At 26.4% G+C, this 16,066-nt stretch overlaps 2 protein-coding genes across 2 annotated transcripts in view; both read right to left on the bottom strand.

The window, feature by feature from the left end:
• Window positions 1-5,076: 5,076 nt before the first annotated feature.
• Window positions 5,077-6,609, bottom strand: LOC100204303 (kelch domain-containing protein 2). Its single transcript, XM_065818170.1, has 2 exons — window positions 6,322-6,609; window positions 5,077-6,240 (listed from the first exon to the last, which is right to left on the bottom strand). The coding sequence occupies exons 1-2, from the start codon at window positions 6,518-6,520 to the stop codon at window positions 5,222-5,224; spliced, it is 1,218 nt and encodes a 405-aa protein (XP_065674242.1). The 5' UTR covers window positions 6,521-6,609; the 3' UTR covers window positions 5,077-5,221.
• Window positions 6,610-8,473: 1,864 nt separating this feature from the next.
• LOC100200632 (RNA-splicing ligase RtcB homolog) overlaps window positions 8,474-16,066 on the bottom strand; it is a 30,875-nt gene continuing 23,282 nt past the window's right edge. The window contains exons 17-20 of the mRNA XM_065818169.1: window positions 14,762-14,790; window positions 11,746-11,836; window positions 10,780-10,822; window positions 8,474-8,588 (exon numbers count right to left, since the gene is read on the bottom strand). Of these exons, the coding sequence (XP_065674241.1) occupies window positions 8,524-8,588; window positions 10,780-10,822; window positions 11,746-11,836; window positions 14,762-14,790 (228 nt within the window). The 3' untranslated portion in view covers window positions 8,474-8,523. The remainder of the gene's footprint in view (window positions 8,589-10,779; window positions 10,823-11,745; window positions 11,837-14,761; window positions 14,791-16,066) is intronic.

Here is a 16,066-nt window from a genome sequence, read left to right on the forward strand (position 1 = left end):
TAGAAAAATTCGTTGGTGGCTCCTAAAGTCATGCCAAATGCACACTATCAGCATGAGAATAATCTTTATGTGAACACGGAAACATGATTTAACTGAGCAGAATTTGAAAAATCTTGATTTACTTGTCTTATTCTGTATACAATTTTTCTTAAAACTTTTATTTTGGCATAAAGTAAAAGTCAAACTTGTAGATGTTTCTACCACATTCTTTCTCAGTTAAAAATTCCCAGAAACCAAACTGATAGGGTAAAAGGATTGACACCTTAAATAATTCCTTCTGCTAAAATTCATACCCAAAGTACCGAATGTGCTGTAGAAAAGTAGCATCAATGTTAGAAGTTGGACCAGAAGCAAGAGATTGGTATATAAATAATATACTCATCTCTTGCTTCTGGTCCATTCTGGGGATAATAGGTTATATTATTTTAAAGAGGTATAATTGGTTTTAAGCCTATGTTTAAAACAAAGAAAGAAATTTTATTAAGCTTTTAATGACAATAGAATTGAAAAATGTGTTAATTTATTTATTGTTTTTTTAATAATGTTTTAGTAATGTTGTCAAAATATCATTTAGGTAAGATAGGGGAAACATCACCTGTTTCCACTTTTTCTAAAACAAAAAAAGAAAATCTAAAGAACTACTTTAAGCAAACTTTTTATTCATAAAACATTTAATGCTCCCTGAAAAGTCCAGAACCTGCATTGCAGATGGAATCAATGCAAAGTAATTACTATGAAACAATTATTAAACAAACCTAAGCCAAGTTAAAATAAAAAAAGTTCACAACGTTTTAGGATTTTACTTAGATTAAAATGTAACATGTTATTAAAATGCTACATGATAATGTTACATGGAACCACATATTAATTATATCAGCTCTAAAATTTCAAAAAGTATTGGAATTTTAAGAACCACAAGTTGCTTAAATAAAAAACCTTATGCAAAATTACTACTCACACATAATTAAGGTGAGCTCCCACTAATCCGTTTTTTTACGGGAACCGGAAAGGGAAGGGAAAAATAATCACGTGGGCATGCATAGTATAAGTTTTAATTTGTCCGAAGGAAAACAACTCATGCTCACGTGATTTTTTTTTCCTGTTCTTGTAGAAAAATGGATGAGTGGAAACTCACCTTTATGTTATCTATACAAATATTGCTTGGGGAATTACAAGCAAAAGTAAATTGCAACTTCTTTATTTTTGGCAGAAACACGCAATGCGATTAATAGTTTATCAAAATCGTTTTGTGCACTCAAAAATCTGGATACTTTTTTCGAAAACTGTATGTGAACTTTATATGTCTTTAAAGACATATAAAGTTCACATACAGTTTTGGAAAAAAGTATCCAGACAAACTATTTTTAGATATGAGTTTATTATGAAATGAACAAAACCTCTTGAAAGCTCCATCTAAGTGTACGATCAAACATTTACTAATCCAGACAGATGTCTCTTTTGATAAGAAAAACTAAAATGACTGTGGAAAAAAGGATCCCGACAAAATTTTTTTTTTCTTTTTCGTCATTTATTTCTTTGATATTCAGTCCATCCTCTTTTATTAGTTAAAACTTCATTGATTCTCTTAGGCATTGACTCTACCAGGCTGTTACGCCTCGTTATATCTATAAAACTCTAGCATTTTCTGAGTGCTTCCTCGCTATCGTCTTTTTTCGACAATATAAGCTTACCAATTTTTTCCTTGACTACTTTCTATAGGTTTTCTGTAGGATTCAAGTCCGGACTTTGAGCTGGCTTATCTAACAACTCGATATTTTTGCCTCGGATTTAGCCAGGTTTTAGTATTTTTTGCCGTATGTTATGAATCACCATCTTACTGGAATATAAATTCTTCATCAAATAAATCTCGAGCAGATGGTAGCATATGGTTTGAAAATATTCTAACATACTTAGAGGTAGTCAATGTGTACTTTATAACATGAAAATGCCCCACACCATTACAGCATTTCAACTGAAGTATCCCCAGGCCATGATATACCTTTCATGTTTGATTGTTTGTTCAACATGCTTTTGTAGCATTTATTTACCTGGTTTTACCCATATCCAACGTTTACGGTCTGAACCATTAAGGGATATTTTTTGTTTTGCACGACCATAATACCTCATCCAATCATCAACGGTCCACTATTGATACTTCTTTGCAAATGCAAGTCTCTTTCCAATATGTCGTTTGGTAAGTAATGGTTTTTTGGCAAGTACTCAATCATGTAAATCATACTTATGCAGCTTGTTTTTAACAGTTCGAGGACTTAAATTGACGGGTTCTCTGAGTTGTTTTGCAACACCTGTTGCATTTTGTCTCACAAAATTTTCAACCAAAATGAGGATTTTTTGATTAATTCTTGGAGTTGTCTTTCATTTTTGTCCAGAACTTTTGAGTGCGCTATGCTTTTTAATTCTCCCCAGAATATCTTGAACAGTTGATTTGGGCAAACCAAGCTGTTGTGCTATTTCTCGAACCATGTTGCCTTTTTATAAGAGCACTTCAATCTCTTTCCAAGCAACATCTGTCATTTCTTTACTTTTCACCATGGTAAATGTCGTCAATGGATTCTAAATGTTACAGAAATAGAAATTATGATTTTCATGACTTTTACTTATATTATACTAACCTACTAGGATACTTATAAAATCTTACATCATGAACTTTATTGAAGATCTTGACCAAAAATTAGCAGAAAGTAACTGTTCACTTTTTTCCACAGTCATTTTAGTTTTTCTTACCAAAAGAGACATCTACCTAGTGTAGTATATGTTTGATTGTACACTTAGAGCTTTCCGAGAGCTACAAAAATATGTAAAACAGTATGAGGTTTTGTTCATTTAATATAGAATTATACCTAAAAATAGTTTGTCTGGATACTTTTTTCCGAAACTGTATATGAGCTAAACGTCTATAAAGTTACCATAAGTCAGCGGTTCGGAAGACTCTTTCTGTCAGGTCTTATCACAAAGAACCGCTGCTGAATTTCTCCCTGGCGATGTCGGCCTCGGCCTCGGTCATGGTAACCATTGGCCCGTGCCAATAGTTTAAAAAAATCTTTTTTTTTATTTTGTGTTTCTATATTGTACAAAAAAAGTAATTAAAAGTAAAAAAAGTATAGTAATTATATTTTTTTATACAATATAGAAACACAAAACTAAAAAGACTCATTTTTTTAAAACAATCGGCATCGGCCGATGGTTACGAAGGTCGATGCCGATTGTTTTGAAAAAATTTTTGTTTCTATATCGTATAAAAAAATATATTTATTACATTTTTTTATACAATATAGAAACACAAAATTTTAAAAAAACTGATTTTTTTAAACAATCGGCATCCGCCGATGGTTACCAAGACCGATGCCGATACATCGGTGCACCCTTAGTATATATGCAGCAGTTGTAATTTGTTGTAATAATTTTTATAATAGTTAATAGATAATTTTTAAATAGTTAATTGTTATAAAGAACATCTTGTAACAACAAATTGTAAGAAAAAAAAAGTACGTTCTTTTATGCACCCAAGGCGTATTTTTTTCATTTAGTCAAAAAAATAAAAAAATAAATTACGTTTATGTTCTTACAAACAATTTTTTACACTTAATAAAATCAGGTAGCAATCTAGATATTATTATTCTAAAACCAGATAAAGAATATAGTGTTGTGATATTACAAAGAAAAATGAACGACAACGGGATTTACGTTAATAATTCAACCAAACCTACACTACTTAAGATCACACCAGGGAAATATAGATTAAAAACTTTTTAAACAAAACTTATTAAAGATTTTTTTTAATAACTAATGATAAAAAATTTATCCTTCAGGGTCTTGTCCTGCGTGCATCTATACCAAAAAAGCCAACTCCCGGTTACTAATTGTGTTTTATACAATTAAATGTTACTGGATTTTAAAAATTAAAAATTCTTAAAATTCAATATCATTTAAAAATACGAAACACATTTGGATGGTGGGAGAAGACTTTTTTTTCTTCAAATGTTTAAAAAACTATATAATAACAACAACAAACATAGGAAACGCTAAAGGTTTCTGTATGTAATTAGCGTAAATAGATATTATTCTTGGTAATCATGGCATCCAAAATAAACATAAAACAGGTAAAATTTATTGAGCCTTTTTAGTTTTTCATAATTTTTGCTTATACGTCACGAAACCGTCCAATTTTCACTCAAACAGTCTGCCACAAAAGCCATATTAAGCTCCCTACTCCACGCGCATGACGTTATTATTGACAGCCTTAAAAACAAGTATATCCTTTTTTTGATTGAGCCAGTAAATATTATTGAAAATCAGTTCTTAAAATCTACATTTAAGTTTTTATAAAAACAAAGAAAAGCAAAAGATTAAAGAACAAGCATGTAATTAAAATCACTTGGCAATTATTTGGAATGAGACGCGTTATGTACGTCATTGATTCAATAAACTTGAAACATATCGTTCGCTAGCTTAAGTCGTAATCATGACTATTCGTCGTATTGCCGTAGTCATGAGTAGTATTAAATACAAAAGATTTTATTATTTTAACAAATTAAATTCTTCGCTGTTAAAAAAATTCTATAATAAACTTATTTACAAGAATTTACATATTAAAAAAAGAAACTATAATCATTAAATATTATAACATAAAATACACAATATCATATTATATCAGATATCAATATATATCATTATATATATTTATGTATATGTACATGTATATGTATGTATATATATATATATATATCAATATCATACATTATTATTATATATCATATATACAACATAGAAGCTCAACCATCAATTACAAATATTTTTTTCTTTTTATACTACTTAAAAAAACATTTTTATATAAATATATTTTGATATAAATATATTTTGATATAAATATATTTTATATGATAAATATATATTTTTTCCTCTAATGCGCAACTAATGTATCACAAAATCACAACTAATGTATCACAAAAGTCACACGCAAATAATGCATTTCAAAATGCTAGGGTCACAGTTGAGTTGAGACAAAGTTACACATTTCTTTCAAATTGCCCTATTAAAACACCTATTTTTTTAATAACCAATTTTTGAACCTACAAATAAAAATAAAAATAACAGAAAACAAACAAAAATATTCTCATTACTTTACAAATTATAAACTTTTGTTGAATTATGTGAAACTTTTAAATGTGAAAATCTTTATATGATTTTATGTGCGAAAAAGTCACATACTAGTGCAATTTTTGACTAATTTACCACGAGGATTGTTACGTGTCATACGATAACGATAGTCGATAGCCCAGCGCAGCATTTTAGGTAATAACTCTATTGATTTTCTGTATATGTTGTAATGTTGAATTATGTAATCTGTACACATTTTTTGCAAAGACAAAGGTGAAAATCTAAAAAATGCAACAGAGTTTGTATGTAAACAAGTTTCGTAACTCAAGATCGAGTTGGAACAACCACCAAAAACTATTATTTCACCAGGTTGATCAGTATTGCATGCTGTATGCCACATTCGAGGAGCAAGCGCTACTCCAAAAGAAGAAGTGGCATTCTCTTTTTCATTCCAAGTTTTATTTTCACAATTAAAAATCCAAACATCCTTTAAAGCATTTCCATTATTATCAAATCCTCCATATACAAACAAATGATTATCGCTGATAGGGGCCATGGCATGCCATGATCGACCGTGTGGTTTTTGTGAAAAAATAATAATTTCAGTCCACTCATAGGTTCGCAAATCTAAAGTAAATAAATCATTTCGTCGTTCTTCTTTGAATCGTCCGCCGAATAAATAGCCCCGATAACCAAGTTGTGACGAAGAAGCTGCAGCTCGAGGCGATGGTCGGTTACCAACACAACTGGGCTCTTTCCACTCCAACACATCTCCGCATTCTAAAATATGAAGATGATTATTCCAACCGAATCCTCGACAAAAACCTTGTGGGAATTCCTCAAAATAAAATTCCCCTTTCATTTGTGATATATTATTTGGGGGAGCCCCAAAACCTCCAAAATAAATAATCTTATTGTCTATTTTCCAACTGCACATTTTATCTTTCGCCGATGGCCCATCTCCTTGAACTTGCTCAGTGAGTTCTGACCATGTTAAAGAGGTTAAATCCAGACAATAGAGTTTGTTTGTTTGACCTGACTGCTTGTAAAAACCTCCAAATAAATACACATTATGCCCTAACAAGATTGCACTGGACCCAGTAGATTTTCCAGGATATTTACCTAAAAAACACAATTTAAAGTGTTATGTCATAGAAGGTGCGTATAAAATCTATTCAAAAGAAAACTTATAACAATTAATACCTTTTGTAACGTGCTTAGTCCATTGTGATATTTCTATATTGTATGACCAAATGTTTTTGCAGAGCTGCAGCCCAATATCTTCTTCGTCAGAATCTCCATAACCGCCAAAAACAATTAACTGACCATTAAAAAAAACAGCAGCATGACCACTACGTTTCTTAGGAATGTCGCCATAAACAGTGGGAATAAAAAAGCTCATTTTACCATAACTGTTTTACTACATCATTTCCATAAGTCTATAGATTAATAATATTTATATATCTAGATTTAAAATTAAAATACATAAATAAACACGAAATTTGAATTTATCATTTTCATAAAACAAAATTTTTGATAAATCATTTAATGCAGACAAAAAACAAAAAAACAAAGTTGGCAACGTAGAGATTTTTTTTTTTTTAATTTATAAAATATTTAGTTTAAAAAATGTAATTTCTATAGTAACCCATATAACATTACTACATTAAAACTTTAATGTAGTAATATATTAAAATTTTAGATAAATCATTTAAAGCAGACAAAAAACAAAAACAAAAAGTTGGCAATGTAGAGATTTTTTTTTAAATTTATAAAATATTTAGTCTTAAAATGTAGTTTCTATAGTAACCCATATAATATTACTACATTAAAACTAATCATTGATTTTATTTCTTAATAACTTCTTTGCTTTTCTAAACCCAAAAATGACTGTATATATTTAAAATAGTTTAATAAATAAATGCTATTGAACATCTTAATTACTGTATAAATTAAAATATTAAATGTAAATATCAAATTTATTAAATTATTGAGATGAAAAACGTCAAACAATAAAATTAGGGTGCTGTGTAAAAAATTGAAAAATCCTATCTTTTAACTAGATACCAAGTTGCCTTGTCGTTAAAATGTTTTTTACACAATATCTTAACTTAGATATACTTTTTGATTTACTAACATGCATATAAAATCTATAAAATCTACCAAAATTACAAAACATTTAAAAAAATTGTATTAAATGAATATGAATAATAATTTATAACTTAAAATAGCTATATCTTAGGAACCGATTGAAATAGCTATATCTTAGGAACCGATTGAAATTAGACGATAAAATTTTCAGGATGTTCATAATTAACTAAAATCTTCAAGTGGTTTAAAAATCAGCAAAATCTGAGACTTAGAGTTGCATGCCCTGGATGTTTTCACACAGAATCGCCCTATAAACAGCAGGAATACAAAAGAAAGGGAAATGCAGTCTATAAAAACAACCACATAGGGATGATCAAAAATCTAAAAGACTGGCTGGCTGATTCAGTTACACATGATATACAGAAATTTCTCGCAGCGAAAAAGTGATACACAATGTATAGTTCTTACTTATAAATTTACATAAAAATCTATTGATCAGATACATGCTACCCAGTAAATAACATGATAATTCTGATATTTACATAGAGGTTTTATGAAAACTCTAGAGATATTGAAAGTGTTTCCAAATGACATTATCTCAACATTCTAATTTTAGTTTAACCCATAGAAGTATTATGTTGTATTTTTATCTCATTTCTTTATACTCTGTTTTTGATATCATTTTAGAAAATCACTTTATATACATAAATCATAACAAGAAAATTATATTTAACAAATACAATCATTTTAAATGACTATTTTCTCAATTTTAAAAGTTCCTCTTAATTATATATTACATGTTAGTTTAAAAATATTTGTAAACATTTCGCAAGAGGCAATATTAGCATTTTGATCCTCCAGTTTCAAAATTTAAAAAATAACAAAACCCCATTAAAAAAAAACAACTTTTTTTTTGCTATTATCAAAATTTGATATGCGGTTTAGATAAGTTTTTTTTCACAACACCCTAATCAAACTCTTTATAACTTATTAGCAACCACATCAAAACAACAATTAAAATCAGATCATCAGTGTTGTTAACAAAAAGTTTTCTTATTTAAAAGTAAACAGTTACACAAAAAAAATTTATAACAAAATAAAGAGTTTTTCATAAATAAAATTTATATTTGATACCATAAATTTATCTCTATTATTTATAAAGAAATTTGTTATTCACTGAAAACGAAAATTTCAATAAAGATAAATTTTGATTGAGTAAAATGTGATTGGCTGAAGAGTGAATAGCTAACGAAAACAAAGAAAGTTTCTTTTTTAACATTATTTTAAAAAATGTTATAAAAAATAAAAACAATATTATCCTTTAATAACAGCGATTGGTCTCAGTTTAATTGCTTTTTTGCTGATGCCAGCTGCATGACCTAAAATTAAAAAAAAGTACACAACAAAACTATACATCTTTCTTAACATTTTGTTCAAATTTAAACATATAGATTCAGTTTTATTAACAAACTCTGATTAAATGTAACTGAATCAATGTGCTCTCAAATGCTTTTAAAAATGTTTAAACTGGGAAAGTTGAGAGCAATTTAAAAAATGTTTAAACAGGGAAAATTGAAATTTAAAAAATGTTGAAACATTGGTTGAAATAATTCAAAAAAAAATTTATTCAAAACAAAGCTCGGAGCAGTTTATTCTATTAGCTATTTTAATTTTATTATTTTTACTGTGGATCAGAGAGCATATTAGGTTTGATGCAGTGTCACCAGGGAAATTTTCACTGATAAAGTATTGTTTTCATTATACTAACATGATTTAAACATATTTAAAATTAGTTACATTTGCTAAGAGTGAAAAAAAGATGAAATACAAACCCACCCTTCTAATTGATTCATGAGGGGGGTTGTTGATTTAACATAATAGCTCTAGAATGCCTAAGTATTTTTTGATCAAATTTGAAATTTATTAATTTTAATTTAGTTTACGTCATTACAAAAGTTTTTCTTAAAAACCCATCTAACAAAGATGGGCATGGGGTGTCTAAATTTTAGGGTTTATTGTCCCCTTGCTCCAATCCTGACTTTTACTTATTTTACAATATAAAAAATTTGAAAACTTCTAATAAGTATAATACTAAGTGAAATTTCTATATAACATTAAGTATTTTTATCTTTTAATTCCAAAATCAACAACAGCAGTTTTCAATTCATCTCCATAACCTTTATGATCTACCACGCATTTAAATCGTTGCCATGTAGGCCTAAACTTTGTATGAATCGCCTCACCACACTGTTCTGCATATTTTGACAAGCCACATCCTACTTGCTTTACAAAAGGAAAAACATGGCAACATATAATGTGGATTTTCCATGAAACTTTTAGTCTCTTTCCAAGTGAAGAAGTTATTTCTTGTAGGCATAGAAAAGCATCTCTTAACAATGATATTTTGTATTACAAGTCAGAATCAAGATTTTTTTCAAAGACAAGCTTGTTTTACAGATTTAAAGGTTCTTAAGTTTTGGACTACAGGAAATAGGTACTTTAAGTTGCGCTTCAATTTGAAGTGAATCAAGTAATTTTAAAATTTTATTTACATTATTACTATCCCATCCAACTCCATGATTATTATCCTGATTATTAGCACATTTAAGATCAAAAGCAATAAAATAGTTTAAATAAAATAGTAATAAAATCTTGATTAATTTTCATAACCTCAGGTTTTTCTTGACCAATCAAATCAAAGGTTTTCATAACTTTTCATAACCTAAGGTTTTCATAACTTTTCATAACCTAAGGTTTTCATAACTTTTCATAACCTAAGGTTTTCATAACTTTTCATAACCTAAGGTTTTCATAACTTTTCATAGCTTAAGGTTTTTCTTGACCAATCAAATCAAAGGTTTTCATAACTTTCAGGATTGTCATTATTAACAATGACTGTAATAAGAACTTTTTGATCTTTTTTTATTTTTTGATCAATTTTTTTTATTATAATTAATTTATTTTTAGATTCTTTTTCTTCAAAAGCATTCACAATTTTTAGAAAAGCCTCCTCCATCATCTAAAGAAACTCTTACAAAACCTACACATGGATTTACACTTCTCACTTTCACAGAAACAAATTCAACTTGCTCTACAATATAAAATTCATCTAGTTGTTCTTTAAGATTATCTAGCTTTTAAACTATATTTCCTTCACATAGTCTCTCTCATTTAATCCAGTTCTAATTGTATAACAAAGTTTTTTTGTTGAATTGTCAGAAAGTTCAGGGGAGACTTATAGCTCCATGACTGTTTGAAGAGAAAGTTATTTACTAATTCTTTTACACTTTAAAATTGAGAGCTCCAACTCTAATAGAGATAGTTGTTACTCGTGTTTTTAGTTTGAAAAGTCTCTTTTTCTTTGTTTTCCATCTTTTTTTCAATTATAGCACTAGCTATTTTTTCTGCATATTCGCCTATTTGTAAACAGTGGTCAATTAAGCTGTCTACAGCAGCAGTGTGTGAAATCCTGGATCCAATAACAAAAAAAAAAATAATGCATACATTTTCAGATACTTTTGGTTCAATGTTGAAATTTACATATTAAAAAGTTATACAAAATAAACTTACAAGTGTCCACAACATCTGTTACATTTTTATATGATTCAGGCGCCTAAAAATAAATATTTTTTTTAATCCAACTTTAATTTAAAATATGTATTACTAATTAAAGAAAATATATGTAATTAATTAGAAAAATGCACCATTTAGTGCAGTTTACATCCTGGTGGCATCATTAGATCTTATTCCTTCAAAATGGAAAATGAAATTAAAAATATAACCGCCCCATTTTACAATTGTTTCTATAAACTCTGGTTTTGCTTGCTTGCTGTCATACCTTGCAATGGCTTTTTATCTTACTTCTCAAAATCCTATCAACATTCTATGATCAATTTTGATCATAGACTTGATATCATTGACAATGCATTCTATAAAATTTTGGGGGATCAATTTTGGGGGAACAATAAGTCCAAGATTACACAGATGAGGGTACTCAGCAAATCTATCAAGAAAGGCTAATATCGCGTTTTAAATCACGCTGCAGTTTCTCTTGCCACAGCTGTATTGATGGTTTTTGGAATTGTGATAGATGCAGACCAAAGTAAAGTAATTGATAAAAATAAATTAAAAAGAAAGGATAAAGTTAGGAATACAGTTTTAAGAAAATGATGTACTGATAAAATTATTTCACACATAAACCTAAGAGAGGAAATAGATAAATAGTATGTGGACATTAAGCAAGAAGACCATTATGAACTAGTTGCAAAACCTGGAGATAAATATCTACCACATGTTTTGGCAAAATTTGGAAAAGCAAAGAATAGCAGATTGCATATTGTAAGTAATTAACAAAATAAATGTATCTTCCATTATATATGAGTTGTTGGCTGTGATAGCACCAACGTAAACACAAATTCCAAAGGAAGAATAATACAGAACTTGGAGAAAATTTTTTATTATTAATGAATCAAAATATAAATATATAAAGCATTATATAACTATAAATAAACGTAAATGAAAAGTATATAATAAAACCTCTTCCATAACAAGCTTTGGAGAAGCCACTCTAATTGAAATTCCTTGACTTTTTAGTTTATCAAGCACTTGGTTATAATCAAGGTTTCTTCTAAAAATTCAAAATAAATATTCAAAACATTTTTGATTATAATGAAAGCCTCAATATATTTTTTTAATAACAACAAAAAAAAAAATATATTAAAATAATAACAAAAAAAACTTTGTTTTTTTAATTTTTCCTTCATTATTATTTTGTTATTTTTTCTTTGTCACTATTATGTTACTTTTTAACTTTTTTTATTACTGTTATCTATATACTATATAATAATGCTAAACTTAATAGCAGTAGTAGTAGTAGTATTAGTAGTAGTAGTAGTAGTAGTAGTAGTAGTAGTAGTAGTAGTAGTAGTAGTAGTAGTAGTAGTAGTAGTAGTAGTAGTAGTAGTAGTAGCAGTAGTGCTCTTTCTTTTGCATGTTTGACACAGAACTTTTGCCAGCCATTGCAACTGAGGTAATGGCAAGAAAGAGTCACAGCACTTTTTTCAATAAAAAATATGAATGAATATCCAAATATCTAACTCATGTAATCTTTAAACTAATGTTAAAAAATCAAGTTTTACAGTTTAACTTTCACTTGAAAATTGCATTGCAGCAACATTTCCTAAATTTTGATCTATAACATAAAATAAAATTTCTTAATAAAAAAAATGTTAGACATAATAAAGAAATCATTTTTCAATTTGATGTAGAACAACAAAAATCTCTTTATCTTTCTTTTAACGCCAACAACAAATAGTTTGTTTATTTTTAAAATTAAAAATAAACAAACAATAAACTGGAAATAAAAACTAAAAAAAAATACAAAACTAAGAAATTCGTTAAGATTTTATATTGATAATTTGCGTGTTTTAAAAAATGCTCTGGAAAAACCAAACTAATTTAAAGAGAAAGTTAAAAATAAACAACCTATAAACTGAAGAGAGAAATGAACTTAACAAATGATAAAATAAATAAAAGATAAACCAGAGAAAATAAAAGTATAAAACTAATATATTTTTTAATTTAGAAGTGTCTCAATTAATAGTTCATATTTAATTAATTTAAAAGCGTTTCAACTAATAGTTTGAAGCTAATAATTTTTTCTATATTGCCACATTGATGTAGCACTTAGGTTGATAAACTGTATCATTTATGAAGCAGGTTTAATATATTAGATGAGGGTTCAAATCCTACTAAAGGATAATTTTCTTTTAATGTTTGATTTGCTTTTTAGACATTAGAAAATATAAAAGTTTCAAATTTTTAAATAACGAAGTTTTGAAGTAATTAAGCTTGGATTAAATAACTTTAAAACATTGATTTTTTCTAAATTCTTTGTAGTGAAACACTTTTAAATTAAAATAAAAACATTTATTAGTTTTATGCTTTCATTTTTTCTGGTTTATTTTATAGATTTGTGTTTTATTTTTAGTATTTACTTCTCTTTCCAGTTTATAGTTTGTTTATTTTTAGTTAAAGTTTACATTTACTTATTTAGCGCATTTTTAAACATTTATTTATGTTCACATACAAATCTTTATTTATATACTTATTTATATACTTTTTTATATAATTTATATATTTATATACTTATTTAGCGCATTTTTTTATGTTCACATACAAATCTTTAAAACATTATTTAATATTAACTAATGACAATTGTTATATTTTACATAAAAACAATATGAAAAAATATTAAATATAAAAAGATTATTCTTTAACAATTTTACTTTTGTTTTATATTATTTTCAAGCAGAAGTTTTAGAATTATTGCATTGTAAAATTAAACCTCCTTCTGTTTATTAATTTTGAACTTTTTCCCCCACAATATGCACATTATGACCTCATTTTAATGTCTATTTTATTTGTAGTACTTAGTTCATTTTCCAAAAATTTGCTTTTGTAAAGGTTTATAACAGAAATTTTATTGTTCCAAAAATAAACAACTAACCAAATAAGGTTCTTTGAGGCATTTGAATACTTTGTTGCACCTTTGAACATTTTCAAAACTAAAATTTTGTTCAATTGCAACTCGCCATGAGATTATATTTAAAAAAATCAAAAACATCCTACAACTTATAAATTAAGAAAAAATATCCAAAAAGTGCAGAAAAATAATTAAGCTAGCATTTTTTCAATTTTTTGGTAATAGAGAGTGAGAGAAACACAGAGAGTGGAAACAGACAAAATGAAACTCTGCATAATAATGCAGCAATAACTTTTCTCTTTTTTACACATTATATGTGTAATATAATAAAAAAACTTCTCTGATTTTCATTTAAATGTCATCTATATAGATAGTTAACAAAGGTATTAATCATATCAACAAAAAAAAAATTAAGTTTGACATATACTTATTTATGACATTTTTCAATGAGAAATTGCAACTATCAAATATATAGCTAGAGCATTACTAGTTCAGAAATAATATCAATCTATTTGAGTTGAATCGAATTGAGTATTATATTATTCTTATTTTTAATGTAACAATTAATGTTAATGTTTAACATGATTTTAATGTAACAATTAATGTTAAGGTTTAACATGATTTTAATGTAACAATTAATGTTAATGTTTAACATGATTTTAATGTAACAATTAATGTTAATGTTTAACATGATTTTAATGTAACAATTAATGTTAATGTTTAACATAATTTTAATATATGATAGAGAAGAAGTTATCATAATGTTTTGCTTAGTTTTTAATGAAACTGCAGTAATAGACACAATAAAATCAGAGTAAGTTATATTAGGATACAAAGTCAATATAGATGTATGTGCAGTATTGAAGTCAACCAAGTAAAATCCTTGTCAAAAGTTAAAATAAACAAAACAGAAAATCAAAGATATCAGTTATAATTGACATAACTTTTTAAGTTTTCTTCTCAGTACAAAATAAATAATGCAAACACGTCAGATTATTGGACACAAATTAAATAAATTTAAATGTATATTTTAAATGTAATATTAAATTATTAACACATAACTTATACCTTGATTTTGCCCGTGATAAAGCTCTGCCCTATAAAAGAAATCGCAATGATAATAGAAAATAGAATATTAATATAAAAGAGTTATATAAATCAATTGTTTTGTTGGAGTTAAATTTCAACAAATATAATTTATATTAACAAATATAATTTATATTAACAAATATAATTTATATTAACAAATATAATTTATATTAACAAATATAATTTATATTAACAAATATAATTTATATTAACAAATATAATTTATATTAACAAATATAATTTATATTAGCAAATATAATTTATATTAACAAATATAATTTATATTAACAAATATAACTTTTATATAACAAATATAATTTATATTAACAAATATAATTTATATTAACAAATATAATTTATATTAACAAATATAATTTATGTTAACAAATATAACTTATATATAACAAATATAACTTTTATATCTATTATTTATTATATTTATTTATATAAATTAGAGATAAATTATAAATTTTACAAATAAAACTTAAAAACTTTATCAATTTAAAATAAACTAAAGTTTTCATCTTAAATTAAAACTTTACTTTAATAATATATTTAATTTACTTTAATAATATATTTAATTTACTTTAATAATATATTTAAACAAATAGTGAAATTGTGCAAACTTTAATTATAATTTTGAAACTTATGCAAGTAGTAAATTTACCTAATTGAATAATTTTCTTACATCTACTATGAGTATTTATGAATTTTTCTCACATCTATTATGAATATTTATGAATATTTCTCACATTTATTAAGAATATTTATCAACATATCTAATAAATAAGCTCATAATAAGTAATATTTACTAATTCTCAACTTAAGTTACAAAGTTAACATTGGATACTCCATTAAAGTCATACTTTAATGGAATATCCAATGTTATTAATTATCTCCTAACATTTGCTTTATTCATCTAATGATATATCTAGCCAACTGCAGTAATTCAAAATAACATCAAGATGCTTCTATGTCATCTAGCCAACTATGAAAGACTTCAAATAATTACATATAGAATTGTGCCAAGCTTTAGTTGTCTAAGTGGTTCAAAGTCAAATGGGAAATATGCACGCTTGTCTTACTTATCTCAGAACCTTGTGAAGAGAATGCTTAACTTATTTTAAAAGTATCAACTTTAATGATTTAACTTTTTACAAGAAAAGTCTTTCTTTAAAAGAATTTTTTTCAGTGTTTCTGTTTGTTTATTACATTGGTGGTATTTAGTTTTATTTATTATTTTTATTTCTAACATTTTTTTATTTATTATACATTATTTATTTT

The sequence above is a fragment of the Hydra vulgaris genome, chromosome 14 (assembly GCF_038396675.1).
Source record: "Hydra vulgaris chromosome 14, alternate assembly HydraT2T_AEP".
NCBI classification, from domain to species: domain Eukaryota; kingdom Metazoa; phylum Cnidaria; class Hydrozoa; order Anthoathecata; family Hydridae; genus Hydra; species Hydra vulgaris.

Excerpts from the sequence above, each read along its gene's own strand:
- LOC100204303 (XM_065818170.1), bottom strand. The coding sequence starts at position 6,520 with ATGAGCTTTTTTATTCCCACTGTTTATGGCGACATTCCTAAGAAACGT. Across the intron at positions 6,241-6,321 it reads GACTAAGCACGTTACAAAAG|GTAAATATCCTGGAAAATCT; the intron begins GTATTAATTGTT and ends TGTGTTTTTTAG.